The 25495-nt window shown below is 48.5% G+C and overlaps 1 protein-coding gene across 4 annotated transcripts; it reads right to left on the bottom strand.

Moving 5' to 3' along the window:
* Positions 1 to 1680: 1680 nt before the first annotated feature.
* Antxrl (ANTXR like) lies at positions 1681 to 24864 on the bottom strand. Of its 4 annotated transcripts, none has more exons than XM_085828923.1 (18): positions 24744 to 24864; positions 23630 to 23914; positions 22576 to 22647; positions 20908 to 20979; positions 18591 to 18672; positions 18417 to 18450; positions 16944 to 17023; positions 16798 to 16866; positions 16404 to 16484; positions 16190 to 16250; positions 12098 to 12196; positions 10579 to 10648; positions 9989 to 10079; positions 8666 to 8956; positions 7507 to 7545; positions 6273 to 6494; positions 4830 to 4910; positions 1681 to 2348 (listed from the first exon to the last, which is right to left on the bottom strand). In XM_085828923.1, exons 2-18 carry the CDS (start codon positions 23875 to 23877, stop codon positions 1926 to 1928), a joined length of 2115 nt encoding a protein of 704 aa, XP_085685049.1. In that variant the 5' UTR covers positions 23878 to 23914; positions 24744 to 24864; the 3' UTR covers positions 1681 to 1925. The 4 variants fall into 4 exon arrangements, with proteins under 4 accessions (XP_085685049.1, XP_085685050.1, XP_085685048.1 ...); XM_085828924.1 differs by having other exon boundaries at positions 23630 to 23798; XM_085828922.1 differs by lacking the exon at positions 24744 to 24864 and having other exon boundaries at positions 23630 to 24736.
* Positions 24865 to 25495: the final 631 nt, after the last annotated feature.

Raw genomic sequence — 25495 nt, 5'->3', positions numbered from 1 at the left:
GGGGAGAGAGGGGGAGGCTTTCAATGGATTACTTTATTTACCATCCAGACTTCTACACCCTGGGCCAGTCCTGGTGCAGAGACAAAGAGATGGAGCAAGGGCACCAGGACCTCTGTTTTGTGTGAGCAGGAGCTCCCGCTGACTGTGGGGGTGTGTGTGGCAGTGCCTGAGCTTGTAGCAGGACATCACACAGTCACTGCTAAAGGTGTGAGGGTCTCTCCTGGCTTCAAGGAGCCCAAATGGGGTCCAGGATGAGAGATTATGAAAAGCAATGGGAAGGAAGTTCTGAATGATACAGCCCAGGAAGAATCCTCTACCCTGGGGACAAGGACAAGCCTTGAGGAAGGGCATCCGATAAATCAAGGCCACCTCTTCCCTCTGGATGGTCTAGCTGTCTCGCCAGAAGTGACCAGCCTCAGGCTAAAGAGATGACTGAGAGGTTAAGAGCTCTGACTGCTCTTCCGCTGTTCAGTTCTCACCAACCACATGGTGGCTCATAGCCATCTATAATGAGATCTGATGCCCTCTTCTGGAATGCAGGCAGAACACTTTATACATAATCAATCAATCAATCAATCAATCAGTCAATCAATTTTTTAAAAAAGTAACCAGCCTCTGTTGCTAAGGGTGGGGGCCCACAGGGTAGTGACAGTCCTGGATTGCAGGTGGAAGTTCTGGTCACTAAGGCCCAAGCCAGACTGATGCGTTCCAACTAACTGTACCTGTCACAGTCTTGCTGCAGCACATGTCTTTGGCAAGAGGAGAGGGGTAGGGGCATCTGAGTTCACACCTTGCCATCAGGAACCTCTGTTCCAATTCGCCCTTACTCCTTTCATAGGTGGTGTTTGATGGACAGTAGAGAACAGCTGCCAGAAATGGGAGAGGACTGGAAGGTGAGAGAGGCTTATATCCTATCCAGGTAAAAGCTATGCAGCTAGAGCCGAGGCAGTTAAGGGCAGGACAAGACAGGGAAGTTGGGGGCGAGATAAGGAGCAGAAACCCCTTGAGTGAGTGCTTTGAAGGTCAAAGTTTTACAACGAAGAGAAAAAGCCTACATAAAACCATTCACACAACGTCAGGCATTCCAGTGTAGCTTTCATTTTGGAAGCATGGAGGGGGAGCATATCCATTATTACCCATGGATTCCATCAATACTATTTACAAGTCAAGGTGTGGCATATTTCCACCTGTATTCTCCTTAGAGAAAGTCAAGTCCAATGCCTGGGTATAATGGGGAGTATAGAAGGCTGCCATTTAATTAACTATCAAGATTTGGTACAACTGATAACCTATGTCATGACCTTTCTGGAGAGTCTTCAGAAGACCCTGGGGCCCCTTGTTAGGTCCTCATTCTGGTGTACCTGGTCCCTGTGGGATCACACAGCCACAGTGCATGTTCTGGGTGCCTGAACACTCTGCCCTGTTGAAGTCTGATTTAGAGGGCACACAGGTGAAGTTTGCCTGATCCAGTAAAGTTCAGAGGCTCTCCTGGGCATGGGAAGCCCCCGACATATCTGGAAAGAGAAGTCTTGCTTCCAGAAGGGGGTTTTATTTCCTCCCAGAACGCATTCAAAATTCAAGAATCTAAGAAATGGAAACCTGGAATGTGCAATCCAGATGAGAAAAATTCAAATACATTTGTCTTTGAAAAAAAACTTAGGGAAAGGGATTTAGGAGAGTATTTAAAGATTATCCCACAGAGACCTTTGTGGAAGATCCTATTTGTCCCAGCCTTTGCAGATAGACGAAGACAGACTGGTAGGAAGTGGGACCTTGGTCCTGGTACATACAACATGATCTTACCTCAGACTGTGAGCATCTCCCTAGGTGTGGGGGCTTGCTGATCAGCAGCAAACCAGAACTTTCTCTCCACAGTCTAAGACCTGCTACGTGTGTCCAATGCAATAAACAAAAACCTCTTAAACTTAGAACTTTGGTCCTTTAGAGATTGGGGGGAAAGGATAGGTGTGACAAAGGGATTCTAAAGATTGCCGGGTACGGGGAGGGAGCAGAGGCAGCATCCTGGCGGGAGATTTGGTATACCTGGCTTGGTATGGGGACTGTGGGGGTTTGAAAGTGTAGCACTCCTGATTGGGTGGTGAACACATCTTTGAGCACAGAGTCTGTGCAACTTGGAGACTTTCTTGGTTGGTTTGAAAGCGGATCTTTGGGCTGTAGTGTGACTGTGTGATGTTGAAATACTTCTCATTGGGTTGAAAGACAATCCTTGTGGGGTATGGTGGTTCTGCAAGGTGAAAACAATCCCGACTGGGACAAAGGCAGTGCTTTTGGCGGTAGGAGGCCTGTGAGCAGCTGGGTTTCATGACAGTGAAGCCGGGATATCCTCCCTGGAGGAAGGACAAAAAAAAAAATAATAATAAAGGTCACAGAGATGTCACTGGAATTGGGCCAGAAGGCTGAAGTTGTCTGACTTAAGGCAGTGAAGTCAGGACACATCAGGACTTAACTGACAGTGCCAGCCTTGTTGATGCTCCTTTGAATCAAATCAAATCATAATCAACATGGAGTTGCTTATGTCAAGTCTTAATATAATCCAAATCACAATAGGGAAAGCTGAGTATTTATGAAGGAGGAAATTTCATTTATGTAGACAAACTACCACAAAACACTGCTAGGACCACAAACACCATCAATGGAACAACCATAAAGACACCATCAATGGCTGCCTATACACAGCAACTCCATAGCAACCCATAACCCAGATGCCTAAAGATACATTGCTTTTTAAACCCCTTATACAGGTCTATAATCGTCTGTTCAAAGGTGAACTGGTGCTGTGGTTAACTTTGTTCTTGGCCCTTTAATATTCTTTTATGGTTCCTTGTGGACAAAGGTTACTGCCCCAAAGTAACTTGTGTGAACCTTCTAATTTTGTCTAAGTTTCCCTTTATTCTGTCTCTTTTTTATGTACACAGCTTGCTACAGGATGTGGGATCATCATTGCAGGGCCCCGAGACTCACGCGTAAATTATTATTTTCAGAAAAATTCTGATTGTTGATTAAGTTGGAATCAGTAAAGTCACCTTTGACTTGACTGTTTTAAATAAGTTGCCTTAAATAACCTGGCATCTGCCATCGGGCCATGAAAGATTTTTCTACAAGCTATTTTTAGTATTATCAAAACCGTCTTTCTGGTTTCTGTGAACTTAATGTGTTTGCAAAGACCTCAAAGGATCTCATGATTGTTTGTTTGTGGTGGATTCACTCTTGGCTCTCCAGGCCTAATTATTTTGCTTCCTCTGGATAGTTAAGAAATTCTTATTTCCATTTGATTTGTTTACATATGTCGGTAAATAGTTGGACTCTTTCCTATCTTGTTTATTTCTGAACTTCAAGAACAAATAACATTCTAAATGTTGGGCATTAAGTGGTTTCTTTAAGACCCACACAATATGAGTATTAATAAACATTTCATATATATCAACACTTTATACTATAAGATGTAGCATCCAAATGTTTCTATCCATCGCTCTGACACCATGAGACCTGGGACAGGGTCTCAACTGCTGTACCACTCATCGACCTTGCCATGCTGAGCCCCAAACTAAATGCCAGTGCCTCAGTTTCCCCAACTGTGAAGACAGCAGGACAGAGAAGGAGGCACACACACCATAAGAATCCTGGAGCCAGGGAGAAGGGTGCTGGTGTGGTCGGCTCCTGACCGTGGCTGTTGAAAGATTTCTTGACTTTGCAGGGTCTCTAGTTTCCTTCCAACAATAGAATTGTTGGTTTGGTTAATCATTAGCTTATGGGAAGTCCTTAGATCAGGTCTATTTAAATGGAAGTTGTAGTTTCTCTGAGGCATTTGTAAGGATAAAATAAGGGCCAGGCTCCAAGTAGCTCCAGCAGGGGTGAGCAAAATGACTTACGTCTACTACACAAATGCCCAGGTTTGCGTCCAACCTAAAACCTCTAAAGAGTTTCCTGGGTTATGATTTGTTGAGGCACAAATCATGGGAATTAACTGGAACAAGCAAGCAGCTAGGTGAGGTTCTAGGAAGCAGTCTCTCTAAACTCAAGGCCAGGCCATCACCGTGTGGATTTATTAACTTTCTGAGATCCGCTTCAAGTCGTGTGTGTGTGTGTGTGTGTGTGTGTGTGTGTGTGTGTGTGTGTGCGTGCGCGCGTGCGCCATTCCCAGCAAGGGAGAGGAGCTTAGAAACAGCTTTCCCCTGTTTCTAAGAGGGAAGGAGAGGCACCCTCTGCTCCACTGTGGACTTATCCCTATTGCTTTTGTTGTCTGCCAGAAAGAGGGTCTGGGTGAGGCTCTGCCTGAAGGGGCCTTCAGGAAGAGTGACATGCTCTGTAGTGGGAGATGGTGTGAGTGGGAACCCTAAGTGCTGACCCAACTCCTTCCTGCTAGACTGGGCTCTAGGCCCCAGTTAGGTCCCACTTAGGCGGTTCCCCCTTCCTCAGGCAGAAAACCAGTCAGATGAAACATCCCAGACTGCCTTCATGCAGGAAGCTGGTTGACCTTCCCAAATGAGCTGGGCAAGGGTTTGCTCTAGACCTGTCCTGCAGAAAGCTTTAGGCCCTGAAGCCCTGCTGAGTTCCTGCCCTAAACACCTTTATTTGTCCCCGTAGTGGGTGTAGCAGTTGACAGCTTACTTTGTGCCTTGAAGAACCACAGGTCCCAGCTGACACTTAGCTTTGTACTCTTCAGGGGACTTCAGGTTCTATTTAATTTATGTCACACTGCTTCCCTGAAGGAATCGAGAAGTCCCAGCTAACATTCAATACGTGGCTCACTTTAAATTGCAAACCATAAAGCTTAAAAGTGCCTTGGGGCTTCCCTCTGTCTGGCTCACCTGCGCCTTGGGATGACACCAAACCAATGGCATCGGGTGGCAGCTTGGGTGAAAGTAGTCGCAGCATGTGTCCAGGTTTCCCTGAAAAGCAGGTGTGACCATGAGTAAGCAGGATGTCATGGGAGCTGGCCCCCAGGGACACTGAGTCCAATTACTTAGAACTCTGTCAACACAGACACAAGACCACAAAACACATCCTCTCCCTAGAGAGACCAGTCTAAAGACTTGGGTGTCTGGAGTGGTCATTGTTGAACAGAGAATTCAGGACAACTGGGGACAAAACAGTGGGAAGATGTGTCAGGTGCTGGCTTTGGAGAAGTTGGGAGGCTCTGGGGGCTGTATGGTGGCAAGCAGAGGCTTCCAGGGGAGCTATGTGTTTTGTGAAGGCTCTGTCTGGGTAGAAGGCCTGGGGAGAGGAAACAAGCCAGAACTTGGGCCATATTAGTTAAGTAGGCCAGAGGCCCAATAAGGGTCAGGAACCATGGGCCAGGCTAAATAAAGTAGAGGAAGGTGAAGAGGCCAGAAGAAGTCAGGCCTAACTGTAGAGAACCTCATGGTTTCAGCCTTGTAGATTCCTTGAGCCCTATGGAGAGGGTAGGGCAAGCTGTCGGCAGTGGCCATTTCCCTTTCAGGAGACCTGAGTTGGTTTCTTTGTAGCTTACAGGCAGGGAACGGGCAGACAGGGCTCTCAGGAGGAAGCCATGGGCTCACCACAGAGACAGAGCAGTGAAGAAGACTACAAAGCCAGGAGGGGAAACAGACTCTTTTTCCCTTTGCTCTGCCCTTGTAGGAGCTACATATTGGGGCCTGGGACTGCTATGTGTCTTCCCTTTTTCTTGGTGTGGCCTGGACGTCCTAGGAGGGAGGCTTCAGATAAATGGCTGATTGCCTCCTGGGGCTCAACTCCATACAAGAAGCTTGTGAGGCTCCATGTACACTCCCTTCATCCTGTAACTCTTTGCTATAACTCATTGGACATCAGGACCACTAGATAAGTTCTTTTACTTGTATATAAGAAGCCTTGATGTAGGCTGACCAGGGCCACTGGCATTTGACCAGTTTTCATGGACAGAACGTAGCCCAGGACTGGTCTTTTCTGTTTTTATTGTATCTGACCTTGCATGACACACCCAATACATCTTGATTCATTCATTCTCAGACTAAGGGTGGCATCAAAGACATTGTTGAGGCTGAGTCAGTGACATGGGAACTAGAGACTAGCAAGATGGGGCACAGTGGCCATGTCCAGAACCGAATACTGCAAAAGAGGAGGGCCCTCTGTGCACGCTCTCCTCTAGCCACTGGGGGGAGTTGGGGATCCAGGTGTCCTCAGACATAAAGCAATACAAGTCCTCCCACATTCAGACCTCTGTTGTGATGGTTGGCTATGCCTGCCCTCCCCAGCTAAGCCTAGAGGTCACAGCCTGCCCATCCCCCAGTCACCTGCATGCCTCTGTTGCCACAGCCACAGCAGGCAACGATCACAGTAGGGTTTGTGTTGGCAGGCAATGGAGCTGGAGGAGGACGAGCAGGAACAGGAGAACGAGCAGGACCAGAACCAGGACTAGGACTAGGACCAGGACCAGCACCAGCACCAGGACCAGGAGCAGGAGCAGGAGCAGGAGCTGGTGGTGATGCAGGAGGAGGGCTCTCTTCCTCTGGCTCCTAGGAGTGAAATGACCTGGTCTGTGTCTTGTCGCAGCTGCGTGAACAGGGCACAGCATCCCCCACAGAACATCTGCAGTGTGGGGTCAGTCAGCTAAGGTCATGAAGCGGATGCAAGGCCTCCCTACTGGGGAGGTCAATCATGAGAAGAGTAATCAAAGCCCTTCTGGTTTGTAGACATTGAGCTTCCCGAAGTGCCAACATCCACTTCAGTGTTTTTGGTTCTCCTGAGGCCACTCCTCTTACTGACAAAAGCCCAGCCTGGAGGTTGTGCAGAGGGTAGGTGATGTCCGGTGACCGTCTCCTCCACCCGGCTCTGGCCTTCACAAAGGTAGCCTCCCAGGCTAGTCTGCAGCCAACACTGTCCCACATAGACAGGGAAGCTGTTCCTGCCTCAGCCCAGGCCCAGATGTAGGTTCTGTCTGCCCCAGCCTTTCATTACCTCTTCTGGTCCCCACCCTAAAGAAGGCACAGTCATTTCCTCATCTGGTCCCTGTGCTCAGCTGGGGGCATCCCTCAGAGTTCAGAGTCAGTTAGGCTATCCCCATCTTCCCCAGCCTTGAGTTCTCTAGGCTGCTCTTAGTGAAGCCCTTGGCCCTTCCAGCAGATGATGGAGACAAGTATAAAGAAGCCTCTGAGCTGGAGGTGGAGACCTGGATCTGACACATGCCATCCCTAGACTAAGAACCCACTTTTAACCTCTGCATTCTACAGAGAGTACTACAGGATCCACGGAAAGATACCAATTCAGCAATGGACAGCTGCATATGCTGGAGCAAGGGGCTGACTGTGTTACCAAAGCCCTGACTGGGGAACATTGCGAGTCTGGCAATGATGTTGTCTGGGTAACATTATTTTGAATCCCATAGCTTTCCTATATCATCTTTGATCTGCATCCCTACCCATTCACCGCCAAAGTAGTGAGATACTCTGGGCTCAGCCTTCATGACACCTCTTAAAAGTCAGTGTGTACAGTGTCACCCTCCCCCCATTCCCGACCTCCCAAACTTACCTTCTCTGGCTTTGGGGGAGGTGGCTGCAGCTTCTTAGGCTGGAACATGAAACAGACAGAGGTGGGCTAGAGTGGGTAGGGTGGGCACTGCAGACAGAGAGGACCCTGGCTTGGGGCAGGGACATGGGCTGGGAGTGTGTGCATGGGTGGGTGCCCAATGCCTGTGGTGCTGTGTCCTTTAGGCTCTACCTGGCCCAAGGCAGCCACATCCCTGTCTGATAGAATGATCTGAACCAAGGTGCCGGTCCCTGGAGAGGCCCATGGCTGAAGTGCTGCACAGCTGTCCCAGCCCCACCTGAGGGGGGCTCACACTCATCCTTTCGCTGAGTGAAAGCTTAGTCCTTCAGCTTCCCCATACCTCCTGCGATCTCCTTACCTTCTCTCTAGTTTAGTCCCCAGGTTTCTCTGTTCACTGTGCCCTGGGAGGAAATGGGTCCTGACAGCTCTGCTGCACGCTGTCTCCAGGGCCACTATTCTGTTCCTTATCTGGCTCTCTAGAGGGTTCCTTCCACCCTAGTTCCCCCAGGATGACAGCCAGTGTCATTCTTGGGTCCTGCTCTGTTTTAGCCAAGCCCTGGTTCCATCTCTCGATGACTGGCCGTTCACCGTCAATCCCAAACAATAACAAGTCCCTGGTGGGGGAAGATGTCTCTGCTTTGTCTCCCTGCCTTTGCAGTCCAGTATGGAGCTGTACATGATATGACCTCATATATCATGAATGGAAGGGTAAGTCTGCCCTAGGATTTCCTAATCTTGCCTGATAGGCATTGCCCTGCATATGGGGCCACTGGCCCTGTCCTGACTGACACAGACACCTATGAGGTTTGGTCCACATGAACTCTGTGGATCTACAATTGCCCTGGTCTAAGGGTGCTGGGATGGTCTCTTTTTGGAGCCAACCTTAGCTTACAGGCCAAGCATCCCAGACTGAGTTTCTGTGTCAGCTAGGCTGGAGGCTCCCTATAACCCAGGCTTGTCTAGAGTTTGGGTATTTCATTCTAAGAGTTTGTGCCTCCCCTGGATGATGGGGACCTTGGAACGGATGGGAACTTGTCAGCAGTCTGGATTATAGTGCTGGCATGTGACACTGATCACTTGGAGGAAGGGCATGCGTGTGGGTGCCAAGGCAAGGGGGTAGGTATGGGCTGCAAGGATTTACCTTTATGCAAAGCTTCCAGGTGCAGCACAGCAAGAGTAGAGTCACCAGCAAGACTGGCAGGAACATTAGCCAGGTCCTCTTGAACACGATGCCTTGTGATGCCTGGTTGGGAGTAGCGCTGACTTTGTCTGGGTCTTTTTTCTGTGGCTGGCTGGTTGTATCTGTGGCTGTACTCTGGCTGGTTGTATCTGTGGCTGTACTCTGGCTGGTTGTATCTGTGGCTGTACTCTGGCTGGTTGTATCTGTGGCTGTACTCTGGCTGGTTGTATCTGTGGCTGTACTTCCCTGTGGCTGATATCACCAGTGGCTTCTTTCCCTATGCCCACCCCTTGCTTCCTATTTGTATACACACTCCCTTTACCCAGCTTGCCTCGACACAAGGAGCTACAGTGGGGTTAGTGGCCCAGGCTGGTCCTCAGAGGGCAGCCAACTTTTCCTCTGTTCCTAGCTTGGAATCTAAGAGATCTGAACCCAAGATCTTCTATGCTCCGAGGATGGCAGTTCTCACTGTGGCCTTGGACACAGTATACTAGGCTATAGGTGATCAGATCTCTGGGAAAGGACCAGGCAGCTGAGCTACTAAGGAGGTAGGGCCATGAAATGTGGGTCCACCTTCTAAGGCATCGAGATCTCTGTGTCTCCCAGCTCTGCACAAGAAGCTCACGTCTCCTCCCTCTGAAACTTGAGAGGAACTCAAGAATTGTCACAAGTGGACACAAGGCTCCTTCTCCTGGGCATACTCCTCCCTCCTCCCTCCTCCCACACTAAACTTCAGGCGCTTGGAAGACAGATGTGGAACTGCAGAAGAAGTACTTGAAGAACAGTACTTTCCTCCTCAGGGGCCCTGGCTGAGCTGAGCAGTCCACATGCCTGACAGCTTCCCCCTACAACAGTGGGAGAGGGTGCCCTGCTGGTGATAGTAAGCCCACAGAGGGGCAGCCAGGGAGAGGGGACACAGATGGAGGCTGAGGACACTGTAAATGACAGGGGTCATCAAGAAGGTTGGTAGGGAGTGAGGCCTGAGTACATTTGGGTCCATATCAGCTGCTGGGGATCTGATTCACTGGCACACATCTTTGGCTACTGCTGGTGGAAACACTGGATTCCTGGGCCTGGGACATCCTTGTGGAGGTACTGTGTACCCTCCATGTCCTAGACAATCTCTGGCAGAGAGACGCGTACTTGTTCCAGGTGGCTCTTCTAAGAAACTGCTGCAGACTACTTAACACAGTGTTCACTGCTACTTTTGGATTTCCCCCACACCACCCCCTTGGGGTTATCTTTTGATCTCTATGTGGCTATGCTTCATCTTTGGAAACTTACCCTAGGACTCCAGCAGTTGGTACTGGTTATAATGAGTTTGTTCCCAATGAAGGAGATGCCATTGTTGAGACTGACTTGAAGAGAAACGTCCCTAATACACAGAAAAGAGATTGGATGATGATGGGAAGAGCCCCGGAGATTCAGTTTGCTCAAACCCATTGCACCTCAGTATAATGATGCTGAAATTCTATCTCAGGGACTCCCTGAGAGTGGACCAGGAGGCAGAGAAACTACTCCCAGAGCATAAAGAGTTAACCTCTGCAGTGATGGTCACAGTTGTGTACTAGACCGTCATAAGAGGCCTGCATGTCATTTGGCCATAGTGGCCAGGAGCTAAAGAACCATGGAGGTATTCAAATGCAGGTTTGAACCCTCGAACCCGTTGTCTTCTGCATCCTGCCCTCAGCAGAGCCTGGGCACTGTGTATTCCTGAATGCCACCAGGGTCACGAACCAGGGCATATGGAAGGGAAATAGAACCCATATATGGAAGACGGGTGCTCTACAGCAGAGGGGATGCCCCAGATTCTCCAAACTGGCAAACACAAACCACTAAACTCCCCATTCAGACCTCTAGCAAGGAGGACTTACTCGCCAGTGTGTTTTATCTTTGGTCCAGGACAGGTTATACTGTGCTCATTCATATCACTGGGACTTTCATCTAAAAGAAAATGACACAAGATTATCCACATGGATGTCCTATCTCCACTGTCAGCTCTGACTGAGAGCTCACCCTGGTTGAGGGCTGTCTACTCCCCCCTGCCTCTTCTTTTGTTCAAGGACACCTGCTGAGTCCTAACTCTGCCCAGCACTGAACAGCACTCAGCAGGCTCATGTGGCAAGGGCGCTTGCATCCCAGGCCTCATTTGTCGGGGATTGAGGGGATGAGAGCAAATCTAGAAACACAGGACATAAAAGTCAAGAGTGCAGAGTCCTTTGAGCAGAGAGCGGTGGGGCATGCTGCAGGAAAGACAGATGCTCAGGCGACTTGCCCCTTCTTTTATATGGATGAAGTCTTATTTAAAGAAACAGAAGTATTTACACATGCAATGATGCCTTGCCTGGAATTTAATTCAAGATGTCCAGTGATGAGAGTGTTAGGGAGCTAGACTCTGAATTACTGAGAGTAGGCCGTGGGTGCTTCAACACCAGGTTATACCTCTTGGTACTTGTGTTCGGTGTGCCACGTCCACTGAAATTGATTCTGGATGAGTCACTGCTGTTTGGGCTAGGAGTGGCCAGGGAATGATGTGAGGGTTGGGGGCTCGGGGAGAAGTGAAAGGTGAGTGGCAAGGTGCCAAGGCAGAGTCTGCTGGGTTGCTGAGGGAGAGAGTGAGTGAGGAATTGTGAGCCCTGGGGAGAAGCCTGGGCTTTACTGCTAGTGTGATGGATCTATTGGGGGCTAGAACGGCTCCGGATACAGCTGGGATGTGAAGGCAGCATGACCTGCTGGTGGGCTGGGTACAGGGATAGGATGAAAGCCTTAAGAATGGCATGCAGGGTTAGACCCAGGAAATGGGTGGATGCTTGATTACAGAGCTGGAGAAGGCTCAAAAGGGAATGGAGATCTTTCTTTCCCTGCTTTGGGAGCCTGAGACGCGTTCAGTAACTGACAGAAGAAGACACTCACTCCTTGACAGACATTATCTTCCTGATCCACTGGGGCAAAAGCCAAAAGCTGAGCTGGCTACCCACTGGCTAGGCTTCCAATTTCCCAGGCCCTGGTCTCTCTGCGATGTAATTCTGACCTTCCTTAGAAAGGCTTTTCTTGGCATCTTCTAGACTAGTCTGGGGGCTGCTGCTCTTTTCCATCTGTAGACTCTAGGCTCTGGTATTCAGCTCTCAGGAAGACAAGCTAAATGGATGCTGTGTGTGTGTGTGTGTGTGTGTGGGGGGAGGCCAGTGTCATGCCAGCCTCTAGAGGCCTTTGGGAGCTGAAGGGTTTATTCTTTCCCCATGCTTGTATAAAGGGAGAGATGGCTAGGCATGCCACTTAGTCCCTTTCCATTGGCCTTTAGCTCCTCAGTGCCTGTGGGACAAGGTCAGCTGACTTAGGGAAATGGTGCTGTGTGGTAATTGTGTACCCCAGAAGTACCAAGGGGCTACTTACCAACGACTTTGGAGTCACTGAACTTGAATCTACAAATGACTTGCTTCATATTGCTTGTATTATTAAGCCCATGTCCACTAATGTTTACTTGATAGAAGTCTGCAAGAACAATATATACACTTGTTGGAGTGAGGAAAAGCAGGGTTCCGTGTTCCCTTCTGGTCTCACCTTTCACAGAGGGCTACCCTAAAGATGGAATTCTCAGGTGCCCTTACATAACAGCATTAGTGTCTGAACCATTATCTGTGGGACATGAAGGGGAGTCAAATCCTCATCTGGTGTCACTTAGATTCCAGGCTAACATAGCCAGGAGGGGGCTTGCATAGTCTTACTGTGATCCAACAAGTCCAAAGTCCACCAGAGTCCCAGCCTATTCTAAGCTAGACCAACTTAGCTGAAACCTTCCTGCTCTTAGACCTTATGCATTCCTTAATCAGCATGGGCACTCTAGCACAACTTCTTTGCACAAGTGAGAGGCTAGCTCCCTACTTGATACCTGTGGTATCATTGAATGAAGAATATCCTTGTTTTCTTGTGATTCTATGGTGTGGAAATTCAGACCTCCGGAGCAAGGACTGGGACATAGAGAATAGGTCCAGCCCCTGGTCCACCTCAGAGAGTCCCTCATGAGAGTTGGACTGTCTCAGATACGAGGCCAAAGGCCAGCACCTCCTTCTTCATCCCCACTCATCTTCCCCATCACTCTGGGGTTTAGCAAGGTCTCCTAACAGCAGAGGAGCAGTTCCCTGACACTGATACCAATGTAGAAAGGACACAGAGAAGACAGCTGGCAGGTGGTTCTATAGGCAGGATTCCTCCTCCATTTCCTCACTTGCTTGCGTAGTTTCCTAAAGGCCCAGGTCTCGCTCATTCCTGTCCCCCACACATCTCAGATGCTTCAGGGTAATTGACTAAGGACTCTCTTTACAAGGTTCCTCCTCAGGCTCCATAGCACACAGGTTGACTTTGGTGCGATTCCAAGCAAACAGCTAATTCTGCTTCACTTGAGGGTACAGGAAGCCTTGGGTTTCCCTGGAGGTGACAGGTGCTCCTCTTCCTCCTCCTCCTCCTCCTCCTCTTCTTCCTCCTCTTCATCCTCCTCCTCCTCTTCCTCCTCCTCCTCCTGCTCCCCCTCTTCTTCTTCTTCTTCTTCTTCTTCTTCTTCTTCTTCTTCTTCTTCTTCTTCTTCTTCTTCTTCTTCTTCTTCTATGAAAAACTGCTTTAATGAAATTGCCTGAGTCCATAGTAGGTGCAATTTAAAAATTTGATTTTGTGATTATTTTTGATTAATTAACTAATTAATTAACTTCCCAACTGCTCTTTCTTTTTTAAAGAGTATCTATCTATCTATCATCTATCTATCTATCTATCTATCTATCTATCTATCTATCTATCTATCTATCTATCTATCTATCTATCTATTTATAAGTACACTGCCACTCTCTTCAGACACACCAGAAGAGGGCATTGGATCCTATTACCGATGGTTGTGAACCACCATGTGGTTGCTGGAAATTGAACTCAGGACCTCTGGAAGAGCAGTCAGTGCTCTTAACCTCTGAGCCATCTCTCCAGTTCCCCAACTACCTTTTCTTATCCCTCTTTTCCTCCCAGTCCTTTCCCTGCCCATCTATTCTTTCTTCATTTCTCTTAAGAAAAGGGAAGGCCTCCCTGAATATCAACCAGCCTTGGCATATCAAGTTGCAGCAAGACCTGGCTCACCTTCTCCCACTGTAGCTAGACAAGGCAGTCCAATTAGAGGAAAGGGACCCAAAGGCAGGCAGCAGAGTCACCCACAGCCCCTGCTCTGACCTTAGGAGTCCTATATAAAGATCCAGCTGCCCAACTGTAACATATGTGCGCGAGGCCTCGATTTGTCCCGTGCATGCTCCCTGGTTGGCGGTTCAGTCTCTGTGAGCCCCTATGGGCCCAGGTTAGGATTCTACAGGTTTTCTTGTGGATGACAGGCCTGGTAAGTACTTGGACAGGTGACAGGCATTCTTATGCGGCAGCTTTGCACAAGACGGCCTACAGTTTAACAGGTCAGTGGCTAAGCTGATGTCTGGAGGCACCTGTCACCTTGGTTCAGCCGCAGCAAGGGAAGAGTGACAACTCATGTTTTCACCTGGGCTTTGTCACAGTTGTCCAGACACCAAGGCCTGTGTGCTTAAGATTAGGCGGGCTGCACAGCTGGGTGGGTTTTGCTTTTGTTTTTAACCCATAAGCACTCCTCCCTTCACCCCTCAGCACAGCAGGCTTCTGACTCTTCCACAACATAGGGAGAGGCAGGAACAGCCTAGAGTCAGTGACTACGATGCAAATATCAGGGTCAGCTTCTGCCTGTAAGGTCTACTAGCCTCTAGATGCCACATCTGCTACCACACTGCCCCTGCTTATTTCTGTCCACTGAGAACACGCTGCAGCTCCCACATACATGGTGGCACTTTGCCTCACATAGGTGCTAAGGGGAGCACAGCTCAGAGGGAGCACAGTCCTGCCTTCCCAAGCATAGAGCCTTGGGCTCCCATTGAAGACAATGGAGGTCAGGACTTAGCTGCCTGAGCTGGCAGGCAGAGGAAGACCTAGCTGTTCGTAGTGGGAGAGCGAGGCTCAGGGCTTCCTCTATCTCCTTCTCCTGCAGGGTACAAGTTCTAGCTATATGGGACAAGTCTGCATGCAAGTACTGACAAAGAAATGCATTCTTCCTTTGGAAACAAATATGTGTGTCTTTGGCACACTGATGCAGGGACCTTGTGATAGACAGAGGCCATCCTTGTCAATTCTGGTCCTGGAGGTCAGGAGTTGGCAGTGACAATAGCCTCTCTTTGGCCAGCTTTGCAATATTCCTGCAAACTAGTAATCCCTTCTGAATTCAGGCTTTAAAAAATGCATTTCAAAAGGTGGAACAATGTATTGGTGGTGGTGGTGGTGGTGGTGGTGGTGGTGGAGGTGGTAGTGGTGGTGGGGTCTTGCCCTCGGGGCCACTTTCCTATTGTCCTTATTCTGAGTGGATTTCTCTTTAACATGCTAAGGACGTTAAACAATTACAAGCCCTTTCTCAGTATTAGCTTTTTTTACAATCTTAAAATCCTGCTTTTATACTATCCATTTTAAAATCCCCCTCCTTTCTCTTGTCAAATAGCACATTTTTTATGTCCTTTTTGCTCCCACGGTTCTCTTAGACCTGGTTAATCGTGAGAAATTACCGTGTCATTTCCCTGGGTGCTATTTTATGTCTTGAGATTTCTTCTGTCAAATAAATTAGTTCTTGAAGTTTGAACACAGCTTCACTTAGGGTCTTGGGACACAAGTACAACACGGCCATAGTTCCTGCCTGGATACACCAGTGGGCTCTACCCAGGTTCCCCATGGACTCCTTAAAGGCCTCCACTGTAAGTGTTTCCCTTGACATACTGGTTTTCCATACTCCCATTAGAACAACCTATTAAAGTCTGCTTAGAGCGTTCTTGGTCGAGCTTTTCTGTCTCAAAGTTCCAAACCTTTGTTCATTTTCTTTCCTGCCAACTCTTTTCAAAGGCTTAAGAATGACACAGACATTTGCAACCATCTTACTCCTGATACCGGTTTTCTGTATTATTTTTCTTGTTGCTGCCAGACAAAATAAACTCAAAGGCAGGGCTTATTTGCAGTTTTAAGAGTTCAGTCCGTCATGTACAGGAAGAAGTCATGTTGGCAGGAAATGAGGTGTTTGGTTATCCTCTTCTGTAGTCATGAGGAATAGAGAGATGGACGCTGATGTGCAGCGAGTTTTCTTTTTATTTCCTCAGCTTGGGACCTCTGGCCACTGATTTAGGCTGCCTCTATTTAGAGTGGGTTTTCCCACTTCAATGAAGCCAGTCTAGAAACTTGCTCAAGGTCACACTAAGAGGTTTGCTTTCTAGGTAATTTTAGACTTCATCAAGTGGATGATCAATACTAATTGTCAAAATACACAGGTCATATCTGCCTCACACATCATGGAAACACCACACACATGCTGTACATCCCATGTAACCCTCACACATGCGTGTGGTTGTATACATACTTTTGAGTTATTCCATCTGCCCATGACCTCTTCATTTTTCTCCTTACCTTTTGCACAAACGTAGGTAGGCTGCACGGATAGTATTTCAGTACAGGACTTGGAAGTAAGCTGAGAGAGAGAGAGAGAGAGAGAGAGAGAGAGAGAGAGAGAGAGAGAGAGAGAGAGAGAGAGAGAGAGAGAGAGAGAGAGAGATGGGCTGGATATTAGGCCTCAGGGAGTGCAGACAGTGTTTCCACAGTCTTCCACATCCCACATACTCACTGGGTCAACGACGCCCTCCAGAGCAGAGAACCCTTCATCAACCCCAAAACAGCGATTTGGGTCGCCCGCAATATTCACCAACTATGATAGGAGAAAAATAATTGGTTTGAACCTCAGAGCCAGGAACTAGAAAGGCGATGCAACAGGTTCCCAGACTTGTGACAGGAAGTGTTGCCCTGGGGCCATGGTGATATTAGGGCATGCACTGGCTTTCATTTAGAGCCCAGACTTAAGGAATGGGAAACTCTCTGGCCCACTCTGCATAAGGGGTTGGCTTACTTTAACCCTTGGGGAGGTGAAAATCCCACCCTCTTGGTATTGTAAAGATGGCTTTACAATCTTGCTCTAATAGGCTACTCAGGGGCACTGCACTTGGTCACCTGGCCTGAAGTACCTGCTGTTTGCTATACATAAAAACACCCACGGTGTAAACGATTGCTCCCATTCTCCGGGCTTTTTTGGCCTAAAAAGAAAGAAGGTGCTGGAAATAAATCCCCAAATACCAGAAGCAAAGTGCTGACTCCTGTGGACTGGACTCACCTCTTCCATAGTGTCAAGATATGGCTTGAGCAGTAATAGCCCATCAGTCATAGCAATAATCACGCTGTTGACAATGCGGCCTACAGAAGAAACAACAAGTGGATGGACTGGGTAGGAGAGACTCTAGGGATTGCTTAGTGGTTGAGGCTGCAGATTCAGCATTGTCCTCTGTGGTAAAGTTGGTTGTTCCTTAGTCCTTGGTCTCAGAGTGAAAAGAAGGCTTTTTTTTTTTTTTTTACTAGCTAGTCTGTAGATTAGGAACCAGAGGGGTTTAGAACTCTACCAACAGGCCTGGCTTCTCCTCTCCTCCCCTTGATATGGAACCTCTGTCCTAAGGGCAGTCGAGTTATTAAGTCATAAGCCCAGCCTCTCCCTGGGCAGATAGGGGAGCAACGAGGGCCTTCCTCGCTGAGGATGCCCCAGTGAGACAGGTAGAGTCTGGGGCCAGCTTTAGGCACACCCTTGGGAACAACTTATTGGGAACAGGAAGCCCAGCAAGTCAAGACCTGTAATGAGCATAATAAAAAAAAAATGGCTTTTAGACATGTAAAAAATAACTTAGTCAGGATTCCCACCACACCCAAGGCTGCACCTGATCACCAGAACTCAGTGACATCACTCAGCCAAGACAACCAGACACAGTCCTAGAATCCTGTGATGCCCACTGGACAGTATAAAAGCAGAGACCAAGAGCAATGCTTTGCTCTGCACATTTGGAGAGATGCTTCTTTGATCTGCCCTGTGACTGGAGAGTCTCCTCCAGGATCCTAACCCTCAAATCAGAGACTTCTGTTAGAGACTGGACCTGACCTTCAGCTAAGATATAACCTTACAGGTGAGCAGCCTTGGGGAGATAGGCGTAGGACCGATGTTAGGAATTCAGCGTGTGGACCTTATGTGGTGACCCTCAGCGTAACAACATATAACTTTCGTTATATTAACTATGCATATCCACCTCGTTGCTCACTGCAAGACCACAAGTCAGAAAGCCTTAGGCAGGGGACCCAATGGGGTCTCATCAAATTTCCCTACTGAATTCTACCTATTCCAGACATGTACTAAAGGCCTGTAGTCCTCAGGGATATGGATCTTGACTGGGCATGGTTGATTCACGGACTTAGGAAGTTGACCAGACAAAGTAAGAAGTAGAAAAGAAGACTTGAGAGCCAGAGGAAAGCCAAGCCCGGCTTCCATGCACAGAGTTCTCAGTCTGCTGGGCCCTTGTGCTTTCTTGTTTCCATTCATCAGCACATTTGTAGGCAGAGGACCAGTGAGAGCAAAGCCTACACAGGACCACATGCAGCGCCCAGCCCCCTCCGAAGCATCCCGAGTGGGGTGCTGTGTTCAGAGGGGCCTGCTGTGCAGGGATAGGAGTGCTGGCTTCAAGAATCAGACTTGAAGAGGTCCAAGATCTGCACACAGACCCAGCTCAGCTCTGTGGGTTCCGCCTCGCTGAAGGTACAGACAGCTCACCTCCCAAGGTGGATTTTCGGATCTGTTCATTTGCCTGGCAAAAAACAAACAAACAAACAAACAACAAACAACAAAAAACAGACATAAAAAACAAAATGACAAAAGAAACCAATGGTGACACAGTGAAATGACCCCAGAGGTCCTCTAGACTGAGCCCACTATAGGTGTCTGTACCTTTCTAAGTCCTTTCTGCATGTGTGTGAGTCCTTGAGGCACTATGTTCTTAAGCACGAGAAGGCTCTTATTGATTTCTTTTCTAGAGAGAATAAAAAAATAGAAGAAGAAGAAAGGTGGCACAGGAGCTATCGACAGCAACAAGATATCTCCAAGTCATCCCGTGGCCTTGCTCACTGTGCACACCACCTGGTTGAGAGAGGGCACCAGATAATAAGAGGCATTGTCTTTCCTTTCTGAGTTGGGTCTTTCTCTGTCCCTAATGGGACCCAGGGGAAGGTTTGGTTTTCTTTGAGTTCATTTACATTATGGGGAACCCAGACCTTGGAGGTTTGTACAGAGACCTTGAGTGTTAACTCTTTGGAGAACAGCCTGGAATATGCATTTAAACTAGGGATTCCCGGGTTGGGGAGGGGTATCCACATTCTAAATGGGCAAAGTAATGTCAAAGGCACTTTCCTTCTGGGCAGTCAGTTATTCACTGGGTAGGGCTGAAGGGGCCGTGTAAGCCTGCAGAGCTACTGAGTACCTGTACCTGAGTGCCTGTCCCCACTGTCACAGAGCTCTGGCTTGACTCCTTTCCTCTAGTCTGCTAAAGGCAACAGCTAGATTTCTTAGCTATGAGCCCAACTGTGGATTCCACAGAGAGTCAGGCCTTCAGGGCCATCCATAAGGCATCTGTGTTGCTCCCTAGGCTAGAAGCAATATGGCCTGTCAGGTGCTATTAAAACAGACAGAACTCATTGATGCAGGCAGGGTGGGACCTGATGGCCATTCTAGGACAAGAAAGGTGGGTATGAGGCTCAGAATAATCGATGTGAGAAAGCTAAGTAGGCATAGCAAGGTGATCCACAATAGACTTCCTGTTGGGGAATAGAGAGGACTTACCAGGGTTAAGCTTTGAGAACCCCATACCTGGCCCAGGTATACTCCACTAGAAGATGAGATGATAATGTTCAACAGGCCCAGTGAGGGTCAAACCAGGGATTTCCAACTCCAGTTCTGCCCTCCTCCATTTGCCAGCACAGCCCAGTGCAGTACCCCCCACCCCATGTATAGCCTAAGCCAGTTCTTTCTTTCTGTCCTACCTCTAGCCTTCTCCCATCTCAGCACCTACCCCTCTATCTGATCCTAGAATCTACCCTTCTGCTTGGCCTAGCCAACCATCTTCTACAATGTCTATCCCAACCTCCACCTGGCTCAGCCTCAATTCCTCCCCTCAGCCTGGGACAACCCCTTGCCCTGCCCAGCCTCTCCTGTACCCTGCTGCTACTCTGTACTCCCTGACAGAGTCACCCTCAGGAATTCCCTCTGCCATTCAAATCTAATCAAGTCTTCCAAAAACCAAGTCACAAGAGTATACTACACCAGGTCTTGCCTGGATCTTTGGAAGCCAGTCTCTTCCTGTCCCACTTCTCAGATGGACCCTGGGTGCTAGAGAGCTTGGAGACCATACTGTTAAAAGGGCAAGCCCTTCACTGCCTCCCACCCTAAAAAAGCCAATTGGCCTTATACTACGGAGCCAGTCGTCACCCCCTTCTCCCTGTTTCTGCTAGGTCCATAAATTTAGAGACTCTTGTCTCCTCTCTGAGGCTGGCTGGTCTCCCTCACTCCTCAATCCTGCTTTTTCTCTAGGATAGAGGTCAGGGGTTTTTCACACACCCAGACACCCCAATCCTAAATGTCCCATACCTCTCTCCATTTCTCTAACTCTGGATGGAGTCTCTGGAAAAGCATACAAAGTTGACCTTCCCTCCCTCTCAGTCAAAACCCCTAGGTTCATATCTCTGGGATTCTGGGCACAGTTGGGACACCTCTCTTTGTGGCTACCTGTTCCCCTCCCTTCCTGTATGGTGACTCAGTACAGGTGACTCACGACCCATCGTGAGGCTTCCTTACTTATGATCACAGGGGCCCAATGTGCCCTCCCCATCCTTCACTACATCCCTCAGGGTTTCCCAGCTGTTTCTCTGCTCCACTTTTCTAAGCAGAGAACAACTTGTTCACAGCAGACCACACACAGGCCATTATTCTAAAGGTACTAGCATACATAGCTCACTGGGTCCCATCTGTTATTATAGACAGGATGTAGGTAAGATCCAGGAGTGGAGACCTTCTAGAAGCATCAGGTCCATTCTGCTTAAGTACAATCTCAAGGGTGCTAATAAACTAAGGCTGGAGGTCAATTTGGTACATAGCCCCTTAACAAGGGCAATGCTGGGAGACCCCAGAGGTCTCTACAAGCCCTCCATTTCCTCAAGACCCCTGTATCCTGGCCACTAGGCTAGCCTCAGGATACAGAGCAACATCTTCCTACCTGTCTGAGGTGAGTGGCAGGATAACTTCAGCCTCTGTTGAGTAGGTAATGATGGAGATTCGCAGGTTAGGGCTGGGGACAAAGCATAACCACTGAGAAGCCAACACACAAGATCATCAACCTGCCAGGAAGTAGACAAGCACCAAGTACCTGCTCCCATCCCATCTCTTTTGCACTGAAGACATTCAGGGGTAAGGACTTAAGGTAAAATTGGCAAAGGATTCTAAAACCCATGGAGATACATAGGTCCACAGGAGAGTGTCAAGACAACCCTGATCCATCCCATGCTTCATCTCTCTTATCTTCCCCACCCTCGACCCTTTTTCTCCTTTATATGTATACACACTAAACGTCTGAATAGGCAAAGAGGCTCCCACACTCTCCAGTGGGGACATTCTCATCCCTGGACCCTAATATTAAACTCTTTGTATCTGTAGCCACTGTCTTTGTTGGGGGTTTTATTACTGTGAATAGATGCCATGACCAAGGCAAGTCTTATAAAAGACACCATTTAATTGGGGCTGGCTGACAGGCTCAGAGGTTCAGTACATTATCATCAAGGTGGGAGCAAGGCAGGCATGGTGCTGGAAGAGCTGAGAGTTCTCCGTCTTCATCTGAAGGCTGCTAGTAGAAGACTGACTTCCAGGCAGCTAGGGTGAGCGTCTCAAGCCTACACCCACAGTGACACATCTATTCCAGCAAGGTCACACCTCCTAATAGTGCCACTCCCCGGGCCAAGCATATTCATATTTAAACCATCACATCTACGTTTCTTCACCCTCCAACTCAAGATTTCCCCCCTTCCCCCTTCCCTCTTCCCCCTTCTCCCTCCCTCCCTCCCTCCCTCCCTCCCTCCCTCCCTCCCTCCCTCCCTCCCTCCGTCCCTCCCGCCGAAGCTCTTCATATTCACACCTCCCCTTCCCCTCTCTCCCTATGGCTCAGAGTAGGAAATCAGATTCTCTTGGCTTAGCATGAGGTGTACTATGGCTTTGTCCCCAACTCATCCATGTCTTCTTCTCCTAGCCCTTCCTACTACCTAGTCTAAGGGATCACCCATTTACAGAAGTTAACTGTTATAGTTTGAATTGGAAACATTGCTCACACTCTCCTGCTTTGAGTATTTGTTCTCCATCTGGTGACATTCTTTTATGTGGCTGTAGAATATTTAAATGGTTATCTAGCTGCTAGAAGAAGATCATCAAGTGAGGATCATTAATAGTGGTAGCCTGGTCCCTGTCCCTGCTGTTCCATTTCTTCTTAGTGTACCATGGTGTGAATAGCCTTGACCACATGATTCTCTTGCTGTGCCTGTGAAGGATGGACCTCTGCACCTGTGGGCCACGGATTCCTCTCTTAAGTTGTGTCTGATAAGAACTATGGTCTCAGTGATGTTACACCTGACCCCGTTCACTTTCTAGCCTTGAGGACTCAGCTCACACCATGCTTTCTCTAAGACCCTGAAAGTTTTCTCTGAGAGTTTTTGCCTTTTCTTTTGTCTTTCTCTAGCAAGCTCCCCAATCCATTTCTCTGGCCCTGAACATCCTGTTCTAGGTGTCCATTACCATATGGTGTCCCCTTACTCTGTTAGTGCACCAGCCTGGGTCTATGCTCTATCAGAGGGATACTCCCTTAAAACCCAGAGGAGACTACAGTCAGAAGAAGCCATACTTTGTGAATTTCTTCACCAAACCCTCTGCAAATGAATAAATGTGGATCCAGTTGTCCGCCACACTGCCTGATCTGAAGACAAAGGAGATATATGTCAAGGTATGACACAGCTTTGCCAGGCAGGAAGGGGAGTGTCAGCCTTCCTAGTATTCCAGTCTTTTATCAGGATTTTTAGCAACCTGCCCCCTTGTTACTGCTGCAGACCATGGTGGGTCATCAGGAGAGACGACTTTCCTCAGTGCCAGTAGTGAACAGAAGGTAGCTAAACAGTTTCATCCACTGGGACTGTGAAGTCCCAAGAAGGACTCACTGGGTCATTATGAAACAAACAGACGTGAAAGTGGGAAGGGAGATTAACTAAGAAGGGGACTAATAGGGGTGGGAGGTAACGAGCAACGAAATGATAAAAAATACATGTCATACATACATGAAAATAAAAGAGAAAAATACAGACAAGTCAAATGGCCAAAGATCAGTGCAAATGTGATTTCCAGTTTATAGAAATTTAGAGCACACTACAAACTTCTGTAAGCCAAGAACTTGGATACTTAGATGGGACAGTGACAGAAGCTCTAAGGCCCCCTGAGGTTCAGGTCCAGTCCCCATTCCCTCCCTTGACAGCTAAGAGGGGTCTAAAGGCCAGTCCAGCTTGCCTACCACCCTGAGGAAAACCAGCATCTTCCTTGGGTTCTTCTTGAAGAAACTGCACCCTTATGGCTGTAAACAGAGGCTACTCTGGACAGCAAGGTTGGGATAGTGCCCACAGTGTCAGGGGTGACCTCTGCAGAGTCACTCTGTGTATAGTTTGCACGAGTGAAAAGGTAATTCCTAGTAGGTTTTAGACCCGAGGGTCATGATGACAAGATCAGAGTCAAGGCAATGGGGACAGAGCTATCCAGAAGGCCTGTTGGTCTCCCTGGGTTCAGGAAGTGTTAAGTCATTGAGGGAAGCCTACTTCCTGAGGTCTGATCACAATGAACTTGCCTGTCTGCAGAGTATGACCTACCACTGATGCCCAAGGGATATCTAGGGACAATGCAGGAAGGCAACTCACTTGTCCAGGATGAGGTAGAGGTCGAAAATCCCCTGACAATCATCTCCCGATTGACCCTGAGGCACGTTTTGCCTCATTTGCTGTGTCTGGCGTTGGTGGGAACTTCTGAAGCCTTTGCTCAGGCGGTGGAATAATTTCCAGCCAGGACCATGGTATCGTAGGCTCCCACCTTTAAAAGTGGGAGGAAGCAACAGGAGCAGGAGCAGAAAGAGTGCCGAACAAGGCATGGAGGGACTGTGGCTCATCATGTTGACTGTCCCTGGGACTTTGCTAGCTCCTGGGATGCTGTGGAAGGTCACATGGAATCTTTCTCTACCACCTCTGCCTGAATTTAGGGGTAAGGATCACTGCCTCTAACCTACCACCAGGTAGCACTCTACCTGGAATACTCAGGGCACAGGGACTGGGGAGGCAGCTGCTCTGGGGTGTCCTTCCCCCAACTACCTGAGGAATCCTTCCCCCACCTTGGGACAAAACACTGTAGGGTTATGATGGGACAGGAAGGTTGACATGGTGACTTTGTGACCTGCCCCTATGCTCAACACCTTCATGCTGACAGTGCCAAGAGACAGTCACAGGAGCTTTGCAGGAGTCTCAGATGAGGACTCTTTTTCCACATTGCAGCCCCTCACAGGGCATCCTTTGGGGGCCACCTCAAAGAACCCCATATATTTTGTTAACTGAAAAGGTGACTGAGCTCACTGGGTACTGTGGGTGAAGGGGTCAAGGCACCAAGGGGTGGGTGCGTGGTAAGTGGGGAGGGTGGGGGCTAAATGTGGGTCCTGAAAGCTGCAGGCATTGTCTGACTTCAGAAAGAGATGAAGGTTGTGTATGGTTGTCAGGGTTCCCCACTGTGAGCAGTTCATCCGTCCACTGACATGTGACGGGCTGCCCATCCTTGATGACTTAACACAACCATTTTATTGTGACCTCAGGTTAAGTGAATCAGCTCCTCAGTTACGGTGGAGTGGGGAGGTCCCTTGGAAAGGGGACCTGGGAAAGCCCTAGTACTAGGAAAGACTGGAATAGTCTGGAGGCATCTTCACTGTCCCCTGTGGCACCTGAGCTGAGGAACTTCAGGGTGGCTCAGTTGGCATGGTCATGAAACCCTAACCTGTGGTCTCTCCCTGTGATCTGGGCCTCTTCACAGCATCAGTGGGCATGGACTTCCTTCGCGGAGGCCCAGAGCTTGAGGAGACAGTGTGTCTGCAGTGAGGAGCTTGAGACCGTGGGGACCTTTATGACATCACACCCCCTGGCATGGTGTCATTTGTGCTGTTCTCTGGCCGGAGCTTCACCAGGTGGTCCAGCTTCAGAGAGGAGTGTGGGTGGGCTCCCCAGAGCCTTCACCCTTCTACATCAAAGTACCTGGAATGGCAGAGGGGGAGGCGGTGTGGAGAGATGGTGCCACACAACCGCATTCAAAAGGAATCCAGGCCACTCAGACAGTAAGGAAAATCACGTTTAGGAATGCCACGATCACTTTTCTTCTTATGCCTGTATGTATGCTCAAAAAGTCATTAAGAATCATAACCTTCCCTCCTATTCATTTTAAAATAGACCTACAAGATAAATGTTTATAAGGGATGGCACTGAGTCTCCAGAAATCTTTTGTTTGTTATTGTCTTTTTTCTTTTTTCTTGTCTTTTCTTGTCTTTTCTTGTCTTTTCTTGTCTTTTCTTGTCTTTTCTTTTCTTGTCTTTTCTTTTCTTTTCTTTTCTTTTCTTTCTTTTTTTTTTTTTTTTTTTTTTTTTTTTTTTTTTTTTTTTTGAGACAGGGTTTCTCTGTATAGCCCTGGCTGTCCTGGAACTCACTTTGTAGACCAGGCTGGCCTCGAACTCAGAAATCCACTTGCCTCTGCCTCCC

The sequence above is a fragment of the Mus caroli genome, unplaced genomic scaffold, assembly GCF_978045245.1.
Source record: "Mus caroli unplaced genomic scaffold, Mus_caroli_1 scaffold_12, whole genome shotgun sequence".
NCBI lineage: Eukaryota > Metazoa > Chordata > Mammalia > Rodentia > Muridae > Mus > Mus caroli.
This window is presented reverse-complemented; position numbering and strand designations above follow the sequence as displayed.